The sequence below is a fragment of the Anser brachyrhynchus genome (genome assembly GCF_964034855.1).
Source record: "Anser brachyrhynchus genome assembly, chromosome: 17".
In the NCBI taxonomy this organism is placed as follows: Eukaryota; Metazoa; Chordata; class Aves; order Anseriformes; family Anatidae; genus Anser; species Anser brachyrhynchus.
This window is the reverse complement of record NC_137710.1, coordinates 9,880,698-9,899,322: the sequence shown is the minus strand read 5'-3', so window position 1 is coordinate 9,899,322 and position 18,625 is coordinate 9,880,698. Positions and strand designations below refer to the sequence as shown.

The following is an 18,625-nucleotide window of genomic DNA, read 5'->3' as shown; positions in this document are numbered from 1 at the left end:
ACGTAGAAAAGAGGCGGTTTATTGGTACATAAATATATACACAGTATATATAAGGAGGGTTTATACACGTCGTACAAACATTTACACCCGCGGAGGGAGGGACGGAGGGAGGCGGCCCGGTGCTGCCGCCTTTTCTCTGCCTGCATGAGCGCCAGGAGCCGCCGCCAAGCGCGGGGCACCAGGGCAGCGTCCAGCGCTGGGACCTGGCGTCACGCGTTGTCCGCACACAGGTTCATAGGGAACTCTCATGCATGCTACTGATAGCGTAGAGCCCGGAGCTGGGCCATCCACAGCCGCAGCCCGGAGAAGCGTCCGAGCTCCTCCACGGGTACTCGGTGTCTTCAAAGCTCCCCGGCTCACGCTGGGGACGCTGCCTCAGCGGAAGGCGTCCTCTGAGGCCAATGGCTGGAACAGCCAAAGGGCTGCCCTCGTGAGCTACGTAAACATAGGAAATGCCATCAAGTCAGTTCTGCGTGATGGGGTCCGGGTTAAGTAGAAGACTGTGATCCCTTTCCAGGCTGGCTTGATGGCTTTTGGGATGCTATTGCTGGAAGAGCCTGGCCGCGTTAAGGGTTCAGGGCTCTCGTCTGTGAAGAACACGGCGGACGCTTTTGTATTGATAGCAACTGAAGCTGGGGCTGCTGGAAGAGGAGAGGAGCAAACTTTGTCACTTGCTGTGACAGACACCTGCTGTGTCAGACACTGGGCCTGCAAGGAAGCCATGAATGGCAGAGGGAGCCCTCTGTGTGGCTGCAGGAGGTCAGGGTGATGGAAGGGAAATGGGGGGACACAAGCACCCCCCTCATCTGAAGGAGTTGGAGGAGGGTGTGCAGCTGAAGAAGTCCTGGCTGATGTGGCGCGGGTAGCCCTCCAGCACCTTCACCTGGACGGGATCGAACTTCCAGTAGTCTCGGCCTCTCAGGAAATAGGCAAAACCTGGGAATGAGAGAGGAAAGGTTAGGAGAGACAGGGTTTGCACAGCTCAGCTCTTTCCTAGCATTTTGTCTTGTTGACTCCCCACAGCATGTTTAATACCAAAAGAGAGCCTGGAGGAGGCAGGAAATGCTGCTAGATTCATTTCACCTGAATCCAGGTTTGTGGCTTACACTCTTCTTTCACACAGTTTTAGTTCTGACAGGAGTGTAGACAGGATGGAGTTTATTTTATATAGCTGGTGGTTGTAAATATGCTGTACTCATGCAGTGGCCTGGCCTTACAAGAGCAGAGGGTGCCTAGGACCCGATCAGGGCCTGTGGCAGGGAGCTTGTGAAGAACTGCTGTGGAACACCCTTTACTACGAGGAAACTGCTCTGGGATGCAGGCTCTGGAAGCACTGGGGAGCCACTCCACGCCCGGAGGGAGCAGAGGGAGTCGCTGCATCCATCGTCCCCAGCACCCAGCTGTCCCAGGTATTTCTGCGGCACCGCGACGCTGTGTGCAGCATGGGGCACATCTGGGGGGACGGTGATACTGAAAGCAGCCTGTTCACTAGCACAGCTGCCTCGGCTGAATTGTGGGCACAGTTTCTGCTGTCCTCTCATCAATGCCTGTATTGGGAGTGGTTAACAGCTAGGTAGGACTCTGACTGTTTCTTTGTCAGAAGTTTGAGTTTTCTGTATCAGGTGCTTAAATGTTGATTGTTCCAACTAATAATTATAAAGCTTCTCACTTTCATGAAAAGCTTCAGTTCCCTACCTACCGGAGGGAGCTGCCTCGCTCTCTATACACTACACGGCATGTGCTAGGCTGAGAAGTGTCCCCAGCTACCAAATGTCTAAACCTTCCAGCTGGGAGGTGGCGTCAGGCCGAGCGCCCACCCCAGAGCAGGCCCTGTCCCTGCTGGCACTGACCAAACTCATCCTGAAAAGCAGCATCGATCTCCTGAGGGACCCCACGCCAGTCGGCCATGGTCCGCGGGTAGATGTTGTCCACCTGGCGGGTGTGAGGGTTGAAGCGCCAGTAGTTGCCTCCACTGAAGATGTAGATCTTGTTCTTCTCAGCCCCCCACACCAGAGCTGCCTGCACGGGGGAAGCAGGGAGGCCCAGCTCCACGATCGGAGTGGGACCAGAGACCCGTCTCTCGCCATCGTAAATCCAGTACTGAGAATCTGGTGAGGAGGCAGAAAAGGGGAGAGACAGGTTCAGAAGCTCTTTGATGTCAGATAATTTGGCAGTGAGTTGCAGAAGTGGAGCTGATGCCTTGGCAGAGCTCCCAGGGAGAGCTGTTGGCAAGAGGCACACTGTCGCTGATAGTGCCCACAGTGCCAGGAGGGCAAAGTGTAGAATTCCCCCCTCAGTCCAACCCAGAGCTGTCAATGGTGGGATGAGGAGGGCTCTTTTAGCAGCTGCCTCGTCTGTATTTGTGGAAGTTATAATGAAAGATTTGGCTTTCCTTCTGAGCTGCCAGGCTGCCCTGCCTGGCTTCTCAGAGGCTCGTTGTCGTGGTGTTGGAGAGCCCTGTGTGCGTGCGGAAGGATGTTTCTCTCTGCCTGCTCCACTCCGATGGGACTGGCTGCAGTCCTTTGGGGAGATGAATCAGCCGGGGGCTTTGAGTTTGCTCTGGTCACGTTGAAGGAAGAGCAGAACCCGTTGCTGGATAAAGAAACGTACAAAGCTGTGGAGTTTGACAGGACAAAGGCTGATTCCTGCAACACCTCTGTGGTGAAGCCTGGGGCTGCCAAGTGGGGGCAGATAAGCAAAATGGGTCATGGCCTGATTGGGAGGGACACGTTCCTTGTGTGCCACATTTCTGTGTGGGACAGCGCAGGGACCTGCCCCTACCCTGCCAGCTCAGCTCTTGGAGATCGTACCTGGGCATGCACGGGCACAAGGGGGGCATGCGGTGTAAAGAAGGAAGCTACAGAAACCAGGAAGAAGTTGCCACGCTGAAGCAGACTGGGAGCATATTTCCAGTTTAGATTAAAACGGGAATCTCTAATTACCCTACGGCATGTAATACTTTCCCCTTATCTCATTTTAACTCATGGTGGGAGCCTGCCAATTTTCACACTGTAAACCCTCGTCTGCAGGTGAGGTGCTAAGCAATCTGTTTATGCAGGAACACTGCCTGCAAAGCCACTCTGTTCTCTGGTGCTCGTCTCATGGTGTGCAGACAGGGCACGCACACCCAGGGCAGCTGGGTAGCTACATTCTGCATCCCTGCTGTTAATTTCATGCTTGGAAAGAGCATTAGAGAAAACGGCGGAGCTGAAACAGGGTTCGTTGCAGGTCTTGAACTACAGAGATGGCCACGAGGAGGTCTGGCCCCACCGTGGGTGACTGGTTTTTAACCCCTGCAGTGGCTGGAGGTTGCCTGGATGTGGGCTTGCACAGTCTTGGGGTACTACAGGAGCTCTGCATCCAGGACAGCTGGTGGGAGGTTTTAGAGTGTCTAATAGTGGTGCTTGCTCCCATTCCCATCTTCCCTCAACTGGGGCTGCTGGAAGCACAATGGCCTCCACTCATCTTGCAGAGGGCTCTGTTGCAGGGAAGACTTTTTGTTTCTTTTTCTCCTCCTGTTTCTGTCCCCAAGGAAGATGGAGCAAGTGTTTCTTTCCTCCTCTTCTGCCAGCAGCATTGCCAGGGCAGAATATCAAAACAAACATTTGTGTTTCAGAGGAGGAGAATGGGATACTTTGGCTGTGTCTAAACTAAAAACGACCCTTCCTTCTCTCTTTCCCCCTCAATATCTGCTAAAAAGTTTGAACTAAACAGAGAAAGGAACAAACAGCAAGGATCACTGATTTACTGAGGACGTCTGGAAGGTTTCTCTTCCAAGGGACTTGTTGGGTCCTGAATACCCCTCAGTAAAGAAGACGCACTTCTGAGCCGTCTGATCCCAGTCCAGCTCTTACCTTGGAAAAACCAGATATTGCCCAGAGGGTCCTCGAAGGTGGCATCCACAGAGCTTGGGATCCCCTGCCAGTGACGAGAGGCCAGAGCTGGGTAGCCAGCCTGCAGCTTTCCAGCTCGGAGCCGCCACACGTAGCGGGATGTGAAGAAGAACAGCTCGCCCCGGATGGTGGCCGCGGCGTCGAAAGCCGTGTCGCAGGCGTCGGGCTGCACAGACTGCCAAAGCACGGCCTGGTCAGCGGCTTGGACCCGCGGGAGCCCCCCTCACCCAGCCTGGGTTCAGCTGACGGGACATCCCTCCTGGGGAAGACAGTCCCAGCAGCTGGGAACAAGCCCCGGTGTTAGAGGAGGCAGAGACGAGCTGTTCACTCACCTCCACGTTGGTGATCTCGTTCGTTTCAAGGTCTGGCTGGGGCAGCTCTGCTGGCTGCGTTGGGGTTGGCTCGGGATCCAGCTTGGGTTTCCCATAGAGGTACTGGATACCTTGCTTGTCATCCTCGCTCAGGCTCAGCGGATAGCGGAAGATGTAGAAAGGAGACATCAGAGACTTGGAGACAGCCGTGTGCTGCAAGCCCAGGACGTGGCCGAACTCGTGAGCAGCCACCTGGAGGAGGTCAGTGCCTGCAAAGGGAGGAGACGGGAGACGCTTTTGCCTACCTGAGGGAGATGGGCAAGCTGTGCCTGCAGAGAGGGTGCCTGCCCCTTAGGCTCATTTCTGCTGCTCGTCAGCTCCTGGCAATGCAGAGGTATGCTGCAGGAGTCTAACGTGTGGCGAGAGAAATCTGCCTTGGCTACTGGGCTCTCAGGTTGTTCTGGCGTTTTCCCACGTAGCTCTACATCTTGTTTGTATTTTTAAGGAATCAAAGGGCATAATTAAAGGGATCCACTAATTCTGGAGCGCTGCGAGTGAATTCAGACACTCAGGTATTAGCCTGGGCATGTTGGTAATTTGTAACTGTCTCTGGGGGCTTCTGCACTCCTTGACTATCAGGAAAGAAAATGTTTTCCATGTGCTTTTGGACAGGAGAATTTAGCAGAGAGAAGGAATCTGGCCCATACAAGTAGGTGGCGAGGTGGGAAGGCTGGTTTTTGTCCACCCAGGCTTGTAGTGTAATGCAACAAGTCGTGTTCAGATCGTGTCTGTGTCCGCTGTGGCAGCTGCCGGTGTCGGTGGGGAAGCCTGCGGGGTTAGAGCCCGTGAGTGGCAGCTGCCACACAGGCAGCAGAGGGAGCTCACTTATTGCTTGGCTATGGGTTGTGGCAAGAAGGTGACATTTAAAAACCAGCACATAAAAATTCCTCCAGTGCCAAGGCCTGGCCCTTCTTCGCCAGGCTCAGGTGGATGTAAGGGAGATTGTACTTTAGGAATACATGACTTCACAGCATCTACAAAAGGAGAGGGGGGAAAGCAGATTTCAGTATGCAAAAACATGTCATTTGGCTGGCAGGTTTTATTTCCAACAGATCCTTTTTGAAGTAGATAAATTGTATGGAAAGTTGTAAGAGAGGCATTAGGCAGCAAAGCTGGTAAGCCGAGGCCGTTTGTTGACAAGTCCCAGCGCATTCATTCACTTGCCTTCAGCCAGAAATCCTCCGAGCTGCAGCCCAAGCGATGGGAAAGGCAGGGCTGGGAGTCAGCTGGTCTCGCTGCTCCAAGTGGGATTTCCCTGCTGGCCCAGGGGAGCAGGGCACCGGGACCGGGGCTGCAGCTGGGAGGACATCTGGGAAGGGCAGAGGGGAAGGTGAGCCCCTGCCCTCCTTGCTGGTCAGCTTCGTGTTGAAGCCATGGATTTTTGTAGCACTGACACAATTAAATCAACACATCTAGGGCAGCTGAGAAAGTGGGATCTCTGCGTCAGTGATTAATTACAAACTTTCAGACATTTCTGTTTAGCTTGGCAGGCTCCTTGCTTGATGCTTTCCAGTGTTGGCAGATCTGCTGCACCACTGTCAGATTCTCCGGGGAGGTGAACGACAGCACGCCTGCAGGAGCTGTGCTGGGAGCATCGCTGTCCCTCGCAGAAGGTCCTCGGCGTGGATTTCTGCCTCCCGCACGGCTCCGGGCTAACCCCGGAGCACACCTTCCCCTCCTCGTAGTCCTGCTCTCCCGTCCGTATCATGAGGCTAAGGATTTCCCCATCTCCGAGAGCTCAGGCAAGGATTAAACCATGTTTATATCATAAAGCTCTTTTCGGCATATTAAATGGCAATTAGCTGCAAAGAGCTTCTACAACATTTATTTATGGAAGGCAGAGAGGGAAAAAGGCCACGGAACAGGGCTGGATTCTGATAGGAACTGGCATCTCTTCCGACAGTTCCTGGTTTGCCTCCAACACTGTCTGTGGGAGAATGTAGGAAATTCTTCAACAACACAGGCAGCCCCGACAGAGGGTGCAAAGCAGCAGAGCCCACCCATGCCTAGGTAGCAGAAGGGCTTCTGCAGCAAGACCTGGTGCTCTGTCGTTCTTGTTTTGGGGCAGCATGGACCAAATAGGAGATGTGAGGGTCCTGACCCCCCTCAGAGCCAACCTGCTGAGAGCCCTGAATGCTGGTGTGGACAAAATATTTGGGAAACCCCAGGGAGGCAGGGTTTGAACTCGGGTTTTGTGATTGTTTCTTTGTCCCTGCACTAATTTTGGTGGGTCTTGTGGAAATGGATGCTCTGGGCGCTGCTCCAGCAGGCCCCAGGCAGCACTGCGGTATCTCATGGATCCTGACGCCAGGCCCCGAGTGCCCGAGCAGGGAGCTACCAGTGTGGATCTATTAATAGCAAAAAAAAAAGTCTTGACTTGCTGTGGCGTTGTTTATGGTCAGAACATTCCCAGGCCACGGGGATAGAGCTGGAGCCTGGGTGGCTTCCCTTTATGGACTTGTTCAAAGAGAAAACGCTCTGTGGGCAGGCAGGACTGGCTGCTATGCTGTCCTCTGGAGGACGGCGTTGTTTTTGTGTCAGCTGCTGTGTCACCCGGTGCCGGGTGTCACCCGGTGCTGGAGCCTCTGTCCTCACCGGGACCACAGCGTCCTCGTGCTGGGCTCGGGCTTTGATGTGGCTGGAAGGTGACGAGAAAAGTCCCGAACACTACCTGCCAGCAGGCTTGTACGTGGTGGGAGGTGACAATACCGCAAAAAGGATGGCTGCCTCTCAGTTTTACAGGGCCCTGCTCGCAGCACAATTAAATCACTTCTTTGGGGGCATCCTGGAGCCCCCAGGGCCCCCTTAGAACAGTGCCGTACCCAGGTTGTTCCCAATCGTCCAGGTCTCGTCGTAGTCAAAGTGGACGTCCCCCTCCCGGTGCGTCTTGGGGAAGAACGCGTGCGCCAGGATCCCGCCGGGCCCGTCGAAGGGCAAGTTGTCTCCGTGCCAGTACCTGGGGGGAAAGCACGGCACACCTCAGGCAGACGGCCGTGTAGCTCAGGTGCACAGCACCGCACAGCCAGAGGTGGGGAGCGGCTGCGAAGGGACAGCAGCTCTCACCGCCACCGCAGGCATCCCGCGATCCACCGGCAGCCCGCCGGGTTCCAAACTGGGTTCTGCGTCAGGGCACCGAGGAGGCAGAGCCCAGTCACACCAAGCCCTGGGGAATTTTTAATGGGTTTCTCAGGATGTTTCTCTCCTCCCCCTGCTCAGCTTTCAGCACAAAGCTGAGGATGGAGCCTAAAGAATTAAGGAGGTGGCTGCCAGAACCGAGATCAAGCCGACGCAGCTGAGCGGCGGGGGGATGCGGAGGGGCCGCCTGCAGAGAACCCAGCCAAACCCTCGGGTCCTCGCTCAAGCCAAGCCCACTGGTGACAAATGAAGGAAACCCACGAGAGATGTGACCGCTTTAGAGAGCTGAGGGAGGCACAGGCAAATACACAGAACGTGAATCACATCACCGCTTGGACAGTCTCCACTGCTGTCACTAGTTTTGTGCAAACAGGCAGCAGAGGGAAGTCTTTGCCCCCATGCGTCTTTTGCCAAAAGTGAATTTCAGGCCAAGAGCCAAGGTTCTTTTAACCAAGGAGCTATATTTGTCTTTGGGCAGACAGTTACGTTTTCAGTCAAGGGACAGGATGGAGGACCTGAAGATGTAACGTCAAAACAAACACTTGGGAAAACAGCCTGTGGGCAGAGGAACGTAAATGTACCCGGAAAATTAATGAAGGATCGGTGACGGTACTGCGCACAGCCAGCACGGAACAGCTGCGCTTACACCAAGCAGCCCACATCTGACAGCAAACAAAAACATCCCTGCGTCTGGAGGCAGAAATGTGAGTGTTTAAGTGCTTGTGCTGAGTGCTGGCAGCTCTGCACCCCGGCTGCAGCCCGGGGTCTCGCACAGGGTGCTGCTCCGGCTGCCCACCGCGCTCACCTCGCGCTCACCTCGTGAAATCGATGACGATGTCAGCCCGGCCCTCCTGCACCTCGGTGAAGGTCAGCGGCGTCACATCGCTCCAGACTTTCAGAGCTTCCTCGATGGTCCTTCTCACCTTGGCTTTTACAAGTTGCCACGGGAACCTGATAATTCTGAAAGGCAACAGACAGCAGGTGAAGAGAGCATCAGCTGCTGTCCCGTGGACGCTGCTGTCATGAAGACACTATTTGTAGGATCAGTGGCGTTAGGGCTGCCACTCCCTCCTCTCTGCCACACCAGAGCATCTCCAGTCCACAGAGGCACTGCTCTAGCACCCTCTTCCAAGCAACAAATCCCATCAGTGCCAAAACCTTTGGGCTGTGGGTGAGCTCTCTGCAGAGCTTCGCAGAGCTATGTTTTTCTGGAGCGAAGGGCTGCAGCGTTTTCCAGGTCTGTCCTCTGTGAGTCCACCCCCACAGAGGTGCCTGGCAGTGGTGGGATGGGATGTCAGCTCCTCAACCTCTGCGTTTTTTGCCCCTGGAAACGTGGGCTTGCTCAGAGCAGCTGGTGCCTCTTCTGCCCCCCTACAACATAACAGAGTGTCAGGTCTGCCGCAGAGGGAGCTTTCTTTCCCTTCCATTAACAGTGTTGGTGTGCGTTCATCTCAGCTGTGTTTCTTCCTTTAACACTTGACCAAAGAAAAAAAGGAAGAAGCCTTTCTGTTATCTGTAGCCTCCTAACACCATGAGGAACAGAGTCTCCCGCACTCAATTAAACACAATGTGATGTACACGCTGTCAAAGTCCATATGACTGCGCTCACTCCTTCACTTGTGCCCCTGTGGGCAGCTGGGCAGGAAGCACAACCCTCCCTGAAGCCTGCTCAGCAGATCTGCAATTGAGAAGGTGTGGGCTGATTTGGGCAAAACTTTACGCTGAAGTCCTGTTTACGGGAACATCAATAATAGCAGCATAAAAGGGTCTTTTTAAAATAAACTGTGAGCTGATCCCACAGAAAGGTGGCCGGGGGCGGGGAGGGGGGGACAAAAGCACAGCAGGAGCGGGCTGGTGGCGGAGGCTCCGCTCGGCGTGAGGTGGGGTTTGATGTTGGGAAGCGAACGCACGTGCGGGGGATGATGCTGGGGCTGCACAGAAGATGTTTGGACAGGAGTGGGTGAGCAGCTGCTTTTAGAGGAGCTTGTGTGTGAGGGGATGGGGAGGTGCTGGCTACGATCCCGCTGGTGGTTCTTGGTGTGTGGCTGCCCTGCCAGGCTGGCTATACCTGGGTGAGGGCAGCCCTGTGTGAGCTGCAGACAGGGAACATCAGACGGAGAGGTTCGGGGAGGGAGAAGCAAACTGTCCTCACTCCCATTTTGCATCTTCCTTACTTGTAGGTGAGGTCGGTCTTATCCCAGCGTCCCCCCGAGAGGACGAACCGCTTCTGCCGGTTGCGCCCGTTCTGGCCGTCCGGCAGCGCCGGCAGGTCGGGCACGCCGCACCGGGGCGGGTTCCAGCGAGCCGCCTGCTCACCCGCGCCCATGGGGAAGCCCTTGGTGGGCACGCCGGTCCCCACGGCGTTCACCAGGGACAGCAGCCAGGGACTCTGCTCCTTCCAGGTGTGATGTTTTCGAGCCACGTCCTAGGAGAGAAAAGCAAAGCCGTGACTTGTGTCTGGGAAGAGAGGTCCCGATGCAGTGATGGCTGTCTGCCCACAGCAGTCCTGCAGTGGTGAGTTCCACCTCTCCCTCGGCTGTTCCCCTGCTGCTAGGGCACGTCCTGCTCCCCACAAATATCCCCTGTTCATTCCCTGGGCTCCTGCTCCCAGGCTGGGTCACACCTGGGAGCAGCCTGATGCCATGGCACCCCCTAAGCACCGGCCTATTTTTGGTCCACTTTTCCTTGGCAGCTGGCCTGCAGGAAATGCTTTTGCAAACTGTGGATGAGAACCAGACCCTCCAAAAACGAAACAAATCACTAGGGAGTAAATTCTCCCCCTTTGCCCCACATCCTTTTAGCCTGTATTCCCTCCTGGGCCTGGTAGGGGTGATGTGAATGGGAGGAAGCCTTGAGTCCAACAGCAGGCAGTTGTGCTCCCTGTTCTCCCCGCTGTGGTGTCCTGGCGTGGTGAGCAGCCCTCACGGCTGGAGAGGAGAGCGGGACACACGGATCTGGGGGTGACTCGGAGCCCAGCACAGAGCAGCAGTGACCGTCCCTCCAGCTCCTGTCACTGCCTGAGGTCACTGATTCTGGAGAGGGACGGACAGGACCATCTCCCCTCGCCTCACTGTGCCTGTGGCACTGCTTGGGGATAAGGTCACCTCCACAGCATTAATTAGTGCTAATTAGCTGACTCACATTGGTTTCTCACCTAACAGTAGGATTATGGGGCACAAGCCGCCTCGATACACAACCCAAGGTTAATCTCCAATGTGCTGTGAGGCCTGTGGGGTGAGGGGGTGCTTGGTCCCTGCGTATCCACACTGCGCAAGCCCCAGATCCAAGTGCAGATTTTTTTGCCTGGTTTTGTGCAGCCAAATCTAAAGGTGCTTGAACACCAGGAGGGCTCAAGGCGCAGCAGTGACACATCTCTGCTCAGGCAGGCTCTGTGCCACAGGGCTCAGGTAGGTTTAGGGGTCCCCTCCTTCCCCTGCAGAGCGCTGCCTTCTTCCAGCCCAGCTCTCCTTCTGCTCAGCTGGGGACACGAGGGCCGGGCTGGCGTGAGGCCAGCACTGCCACGATGCCGTGTAATCAGCGTGCTGCCGTCGCTCTGCTCCCCTACAATGAGCCCATTCATGCGGGCAGACATGAAGTGTGAAGCCCTTGGCATTAATTCCGCTACTGGGCTCCAACTCTGCAATGGCCCCGTGCCTCGGAGCGATGCACAGTCGGGCGCAGGAGCCAGGGAGGTCGCACGAGGTGCAGTTCAGGTGTCCTGCTCTTGGTATTTCTGTAACCACTCCAGCCTCTGCTTTGTCCTCCCCTGCAGCCAGCCTGGGGCTCAGCACCTGCCACCCTGCACTGACCCCATCCTGGTGTCCCTCTGCACTTTGACACACCAGGAACTGCTCACTAAAAAGTGCAAAAAAAGCCATTTTACGTCCCATAGAGCAAAGCCTGCCCAGCCCACCAGCTGTGGCACAGGGCCTCCATCTAATGCTTAGTGAAAGGAGGACGCGTGGGGTGGCCGGTCCGAGGGAGGCTGCACCAGGCTGCTCCCACTGAACGCTGGAGCCCTGCCAGGCGGGAGATAGATACCTGTCCTTCCAAGAGGAATTCTGAGAGCTGCCTGGCACGCTGTCTGGGTGGGCAGCTGATGTCAGGACAGCTGGCAGAAGGCACTCATAAGGTTCGTGTCCTGGCCAACACCTTGCTCTCAGCCCCCATGAGACCCTCTGCTAAGCACATGATGGCAGCTGTGTCTGCAGGTGCTTTTCACCTAAGCCCAGCCTGAAAGGTTCTCAGCTCCTCGTGCTGCTCACACTGCTCAGGCTCACTCTGCTGCCATGGGGTGATGAATATGTCTGCGTTCCCAGGGACCAGGAGGCGCAGGGCGGCTGCTCTGAGGCACGTGGGGAGCAGGAGTGGAGATGGACCCTGGGGAAAGCCCTCGCTGTGGAGCTGGGACAGGAGTCGTGCAGGTAGGCAAGTTGAAGCTGATCCAGATGGGCTTTTTTTGTCTTGGCTATGCTAACGAGATCCACTCAGACTGCGGGGGGCCTGATGGGTGGAGGGAAAGTTGGTTGCTGGCTTCCTGGCTGGGAGCACTGGCGTAAACTGGAGATTTATCGCCCTCCTCCGAGCAGGGGCACAGAGGAGGAATTGCCTGGTTCCTTCTTGCCCTGAGGGAGCCCCTGTGCAGGGGCAGAGGGGAGGTTGGTTTTGTCTCTCTGGTTAACTTAAGGCCACTGGCTCCAGCTCCAGCTTCCAGCCACCCAGAGCTGCGGGCAGCTGCGTGACCGGGCCGGGGAGGGGACACCAGGCCAGGGAGGGGACGCCGTGGGTGCCCTGGCCGGAGGCAGGAGGTCAGACCTGCCCTGCTGCCCACTCGCCCCCAGACAAACGGAGGCAGGGCAGCGAGTCGCTCTCTGCCGTCACTGCACCGACATTAACACGATGGCAGGAAAGGGCTGGAAAATGCCACTGCAGGCGCAGTCGGCAAGGGGAAATGTTACGGGCAGAAACCACTTGCCAAACAATGCTCAGGAGACGTGTCAGGCTGGAGATCTCAGCCTCCTTGTTGGGACACACCTCGCTGCAGTCACTTCCCAGGGCTTCGATAAGACATCCTCTCGCTTGAGACTGCATCCTTCCCACCTCGCGCGGCAGCCACCCCTCTCTGGGATGGGTGGGAATTTCAGGGAGCTCCTGCTTTGTTCTCCCAGGCTGTGGCATGCCCCAGCTGTATGCCTGGGGGTTTGTTTTCGTCTGTGCTGCTGCTGAAGTGAGTACAAACCTGTGGAGAGGCCGAGGAAGGCGCCGGCTTCTGGGTAACCATCAGGGCACCCCCACTTCTCCCATCCCAGCACAGGAGGGGAAGGGATTACTGGAGACCAGAAGTAAAGGGAGGTCCCTGCAAGCCAGGGAAGGCATTCAGAGTGCAGAGCTGGATCAGAGCACAGGGACAACGCCTGCAGGGACAGGATGAGAGCCTGCCTCACCCTCCAGCAATCCCCCTTCACCGGCCGGGGGGAGCTGAGGGCTGCAGGGAAGGGAGCCTGCCAGCTCCCCCAGGGATGGCTGCCCCCCAGCCCCCCAAAACCCTCCCATGCACGGGCCTGCCTCTGAGCCTCCAGCTCAGGCTGTGTGCAGCCACTTGCGCTGCCCTTCACGGGACAGCCCACGGCCAGGGATGGCTGCTGTGCTTGGGAACAGGCAGCTTGCAGCCGGGGGAAGGGGCCAGGGCTTTGCAGTAGACACTGAGCAGCAAAATGTCTGCACAACAGAAGCACTGAGGGGCTGCCAGGCCCGAAACCAAGGGAAGAAGGCAGTGAGGACAGCAGAAGAACAGAGCTGTGGGCAGAGAGGGCTGCGCAAAGAAAGCGCCTCTTCCTAGCAGCCTTGTGACCAAAAGGCTGAGGGGGAACAGGAGGGAAAGGACAGATCCCACGGGAGAGCAGAAACCACTGTGGAGGTGCAGACTGCCCGCTCGGCTCCTTCCAGCTGTATCAGCCCTTGAGTGCTGTGACACAACAGACATCACTCTGGCTCTGCTGGGGCCAGATGAACACCAGCCAAGCTTCCCAGGAAGTGTCCCAGCCATCCCGAGGAGCCAGGAGCATCTTTAACCTCAGTATGTTGGGCAGCACTCGCCCCCCAGAGCCTCCCAGGAGAAGCAGCTGGAGCAGCACAGCTAAAATGGGTATATAAAAAACTCAAGAGCGAGACTGCTGTCTGACACTGCCAGTCTCGGTGCTCTCCCCCGCCTGGGTCCATCCTCTGCTGCCTGCCCTGTACGCAGACTTGTCTTCTGTCGTGCAGCTAATTACCGCCCTGACTGGGCTGCTGCCTGCTCCGGCAGCACGGACATGAAAGACGACCCCCTCCCGTCACATCGGGGGGACTGGGCAAGTTACAGCACGAATCTCATCAGTCTCGGATACTTCCCCTGTCGCTGGGGGCTATTTCCTCTTCTGCTGGGAGATGAGCTGATGGGTTTTCTCCCCACCTCCCTGTCCCTTCTGCCGCTGCTTTTTCATTTCTCCCTTTCTCCTTCTGTTACGCAGACTGTTTGGCAAGGCCCTGGTACCTGCTGCCCCTTTGGCTAGCAGGATTATCCTCCTCCCACCTATGAGTCTGCACCGTGGAGCACTCCGTCCCTTAGCTCAGTGTGTGGGGAAGGAGAACAGAGATGTTTTCTCCGGCGACTCTCATGTAGGAGAGCTCCAGCACCCTGCTTCTGACCGCTGTCGCGTGGCTGTGCCCCCCAGAGGCTCTGCACCCCCTGAGCAGCCTGCAGTAATGTCCTTGCCTGACATCAGCACTGTTTTCCTCGTGCACAGAGTACCAGTATTTTGGCCAGCCTGCCTCTCAGCCCAGCATGGATTTGCAGGGGTTGGATTTGAAAGTGTGGCTACAGCTGCTAATTAGCAGTAAAGCTGGAGCTACTCCAATCTGGAGTGGAGAACGGGGACAGGCTGCGTCCCAGAAGTGTGGTGCTGGATGTCTGCAAAGGTGTGAATGCCACAGCTGAAAGTTCATGGCCAGGACAGATTTTTTTGTGGCCTGGTCAGCCCCTGAGCCGAGCGTGCTCCTGGTCAAGAGGCGCTGTTTATGGAAACAATGGAAACTCACTGGAAATAATGCGTAGGCAAAGCCACCAGGTTTATTGATCCTGCCCCCAGAAAGAGGCAGTCTCCCAACGCCTCTAACTGGGAATTCTTTGCTTGCACGAAATACGTCTGTAACAGGACTGGCTCCTTTGTGCTGGGCTGCAGCCCTGTCCTAGGGCAGAGCAGAAGGAACACAAAGGGCAAGGCCAAACCTTGGCCAAACGGGAGGTGCTGCAGTGCCAGGCCTCGTGCACGCAGTTGGAGGTTCCTCTCCACTCGCTCCCATACTCCGTGGCACCACCAAGCATGACCTCTTGGGGCCTGACAGTTTGTTTCCGGATTATTTGGCAATAGTTGTTGTTGGCAACAAAAAAGGGAAAATGTTTATTTTTCCTAAGCAACGTGGAACATGAAACATTATAGACTGCAAATGTTTATGCCCACAGTCACAATGAAAAGGCCCGGGCTCCAATGTAACAAGAGAAAGCAAATGAATAAACACTGCAGGACTATTTTTATTATCAGACACTTTAATTACGTGACAGTTTGTGAGTCTACTCCACCAATAACACCGCGACCACACTGCTGGTGTCACCCAAGCAACAGTTTGCCAGAAACAGGAGTACTTACAAGGAAACAAGCCCCAGGATGCCAGGACAGCAAAAGGTCTCAGGAGCCCTTAGGCTGATGACCTAGAAATACCCTTGAAACCAAGGAACTGCTCTAGGATGCTGCACGCTCCAGCCAGAGGAGGGACAGGGTTGAGATATTTTGTTCATTGTGCATTTACACCCAAGTTAAGGTGAGCAACGAGCTACTGGTGCTCAGCCCAAGGACAGCAGCCAGGACATCTCCCACTGGTACAGCCACTGGGCACAGTGCAGCCCTCTCCCGAGCTATGGGAAATGCTCTGCCCTCAGGGAGCATGTTCTGCTCGGGTGTGCAGGCTGGGAAGCCTCCAAACCCACAAACACTGTCTCCCTGCCAAATCTGCTGAAGATATCTGGTGGGTTTTTCCCCTCTGCTAATTTTCAGAGCCACTTATGTGAGATGACGATGGCTCCGCTGCTTAAATCCCACGGTGAGGAGAACAGCTCGAAGCAGATTCAGCAGTGCTTCCATTTGTGGTACAGGCTGCATATCAGTACAGTGTAAGAATATCCAGGAACCCCCCAGTTACCCGTCTGCCATACTTGGGATTACTATGAACGAGCTGTCTCTGGTGTGAAAAGTCACCGCAGGACAGTTTTGCCACAGAAGACCCTTTTTAAACAACAGACCTACACCTGCACCCTGCCGCTGCAAGCCCCCGGAGCTACGCTGCCGGGCAGGATGTGCACAGGGGAGCGAGTAAAGTGCATGGGGGTCTGCCCCAAAGTGCTCCTCTCCTCGCTGCCCTTTTCTCCCTTTCCAGCCCGCTTGCTCAGCACCGCCCGAGTCTGCCACACTGCAGGGTGTGCGTGTGTTGCATGTGAAAGCACAAACACAACAAGCCCGCTGGAGAATAACTGCTTACATGTGTCTTGAGTCTCTCCCAGAGCAGAGGATAAACATGCCTAAAATTACCCCAACACTCACTGCAGTATTTAAATAGCCAAACCAAACAGTGCAAATCAAACCCTTCCTGCAGGAGCTGCCTCGCCGGCTCGCTCCCCCCCGGCGCCTGCAGGGAGGGCAGCACAGGGCACCCCGGGGACCCGCAGGCTGCAGGGGGACAGCCACAGGGTACGGCTCCGAGCGACGATGCTGGCAGCTGGGGAGGTGCCACCGCTTCTCCACCGAGAGAGAGTTTCCCAGCGAAGGGACTGACTTGGATTTCCCAGGGGAGACGGAAGCAATGCAGGAATTCAGCGTGCGCGCGTGCACTGCCCCGAGGACTGCAGCTCTTTTGTTCTCAAGTTTTACAGTGGACACCAGGCACCGCCTGTGTTTTGCTCTCAGTTTTCTCTTTCTTTAGGTGTTAATGTAAAAGTGAAGGAGGGCTGTGAAGTTTGCTACAAAGAACACAGCTTCTTCTGCAATTTGCGCTGTGCAGCTGGGTCTTAAAATGAATCTTAACCCCTGTTTCCCCTCCATCCCCAAACTACTGCTGTTGTGACTTGGTGCTGGAGCACCTAACAGCCCCAGTCGTGGTGCGAGGTGCTGGCAGCATGGTCCGTGCCCACCCCTTCTACTAGCACAGCTCGAGGAGGTCACCAACTTCTGTCTCCTAGGAGCGAGTCTCTTCCCAGCTCAGCCCTTTGGCTCCTTTCTCATTCATCACCCGCCAGCACAAGGTGCACAGGGAGGAAGATAGCTGCAGTTAGACATGGGGAAACATCTCCTTGTGCAGAGGGAGTGAAAACAGCCAGGAGAACATGTGATGGCATGGCAGAGCTCTCTTATGAGAGGGCAGAGAAGGGGTGAGGCCAGAAACTTGTGTACAGGCTACTGCCAACCCAGCAGTCCCCCTTCAGCCGCTCCACATTGATGTGTGCCCTGGCTCGGGTGCTAGGAGAGGGACGAGGTGTTGCTGTCACCTTACTTGTATGTGAAAGCAACCACTGGCTGTACCTCAGAGGCACCAGAATGACCTTCAGAAGCCTTGACACCAGCTAAGGAACATGTACCCAAAGAGCAATCTATTTGGGATGGAGAAGACATCTATATGAAAGGATGGGAAAACATCTGTCCATTTCAAACCGCAAACCAGTGCGGCCACCATCTCCACAAAGACCAAATGAAACATCGATTTACAACCCCGAACTCCACATGGCTGGTCAAACACATCAGCACGAAATGTTCCCTAACAAAACATATTTGTAGGAGCATCACATGGAGTTACTGCAGCCAGGACAAAAGTACGAGCACTCAGGACAGAGAGCACTGTCCCAGGGCGAGGAGGAAACCACCTCGGGGCAGCCGGCTCCCAACTGGGGGGCCCTAACCAACCTGTGCAAGCAGTCAGCGCTGCACACACATCGAAAGGACACAAAAGTGAGAGTCGCAGACGGACAAGACCGAAGGTGTGAAACCCACGGCTGGCTTCCCTGTCCCCTGGGATCCCCACGGGTCCTTGGTGGCAGCAGGAGCAGGACCAGAGGCTGCCGGGTCCCTCTAGGAGCAGCAGCTTCTCGGCGTGCGCACGGCCGAGCGCGAGGCACCCCGCCAGCCCGGCACACGTCCCGCACGAACCAGCCGTCGGCGGCCGTACGCCGGCGGAGCCCTGCCCTCCCCACACACCACCCAGCCCGCGGCTTGCTGCGCTCGGGTCTGCGTGAAACAAGCGTGGAGAGCGGTGCCATGGCTGCGGGGGCACCCGGCTCACCTTCCTCAGCGGCGGAGCCGAGCGCGGTGACATTTTGTTGGGAATACCACCAGCACGTTGGGGGCCAAGGCTGCGCTGTGCCAAGTCCCAGCCCACAGCCTATTTAGCAGCCAAGTTAGAAAGCGCTCGGATGACAGAGCCGATAACAAACCCCCCGCAGAACCTGAGCTAATCCCCCGGGCTGCTACCGGGCGCTCGCTGTCACCGCTTTATGGCACGCCGGCGGCGCGCGGATCCGATAACCCAACTCCCAGCACAAGGAGCCCTCTGTCTGCTCCCATCCGAGTCCCTCACAGACAGCTGCTCGTGGCTCGGGTGCCTGGCAGGAGCAAGAAGAAACCCTAGAGCCCCCCCCAAAACCACAGAGCCCCCCCCCAAGCCCACCAGGGCCCCCCGAAAGCCCCCCAGAGCCCCCCAAAGTCCCAGAGCCCCCCTCCCGCCAGCTCTCCTCGCCCACCCCTCCTCTCCCGTCCCCAGCGAGCTCTCCTCTGCCTGCAGCCCCCGTGGGACCCCGAACCCCCGTGGGACCCCCAACCCCCGTGGGACCCCCCCAAACTCACCGGCTTGTGCGGGCGGCGGGCGGGCGCGGCGGGCGCGCAGTGCAGCAGGGCGGCGGCGAGCAGGGCGGCGGCGGGCAGCGGCGGCCGGGCCATGCCGGGCGGCGGCCGGGCTCGGACATGGGCCGGGGCTGAGGGGCGGGTTAGGGGTGTGCGTGTGGCGGTGGCGATGGGGGTGTCCCGCGGCGCCTTTTATCCCCCCCTCAGCCCCCGCCCGCCCGCCCTTTTGTTCTCCCCTCGCCGGGCCGCGGCGCTGCGGGGCTGAGGGGACGCGGCCGCCGGCCCCCGGGCGGAGCCGGGCCGGGAG

The 18,625-nt window shown here is 56.9% G+C and overlaps 1 protein-coding gene across 1 annotated transcript; it reads right to left on the bottom strand.

Moving 5' to 3' along the window:
- Position 1: 1 nt before the first annotated feature.
- On the bottom strand, positions 2–18,563 carry MMP11 (matrix metallopeptidase 11). Its single transcript, XM_080559897.1, has 8 exons — positions 18,322–18,563; positions 9,574–9,824; positions 8,216–8,359; positions 7,087–7,220; positions 4,226–4,473; positions 3,855–4,068; positions 1,851–2,108; positions 2–936 (listed from the first exon to the last, which is right to left on the bottom strand). The coding sequence occupies exons 1-8, from the start codon at positions 18,412–18,414 to the stop codon at positions 803–805; spliced, it is 1,476 nt and encodes a 491-aa protein (XP_080416023.1). The 5' UTR covers positions 18,415–18,563; the 3' UTR covers positions 2–802.
- Between the last annotated feature and the right edge of the window lie 62 nt (positions 18,564–18,625).

What these genes read in the sequence shown, in the direction of transcription:
- MMP11 (XM_080559897.1), bottom strand. Translation starts at nt 18,414, where the DNA reads ATGGCCCGGCCGCCGCTGCCCGCCGCCGCCCTGCTCGCCGCCGCCCTG. An exon ending in CCCGCCGCCCGCACAAGCCG is followed by an intron (nt 9,825 to 18,321) that starts GTGAGTTTGGGG and finishes TTTCTCTCCTAG; the next exon opens with GACGTGGCTCGAAAACATCA. An exon ending in TGCTTTTCAGGATGAGTTTG is followed by an intron (nt 937 to 1,850) that starts GTCAGTGCCAGC and finishes TCTCATTCCCAG; the next exon opens with GTTTTGCCTATTTCCTGAGA.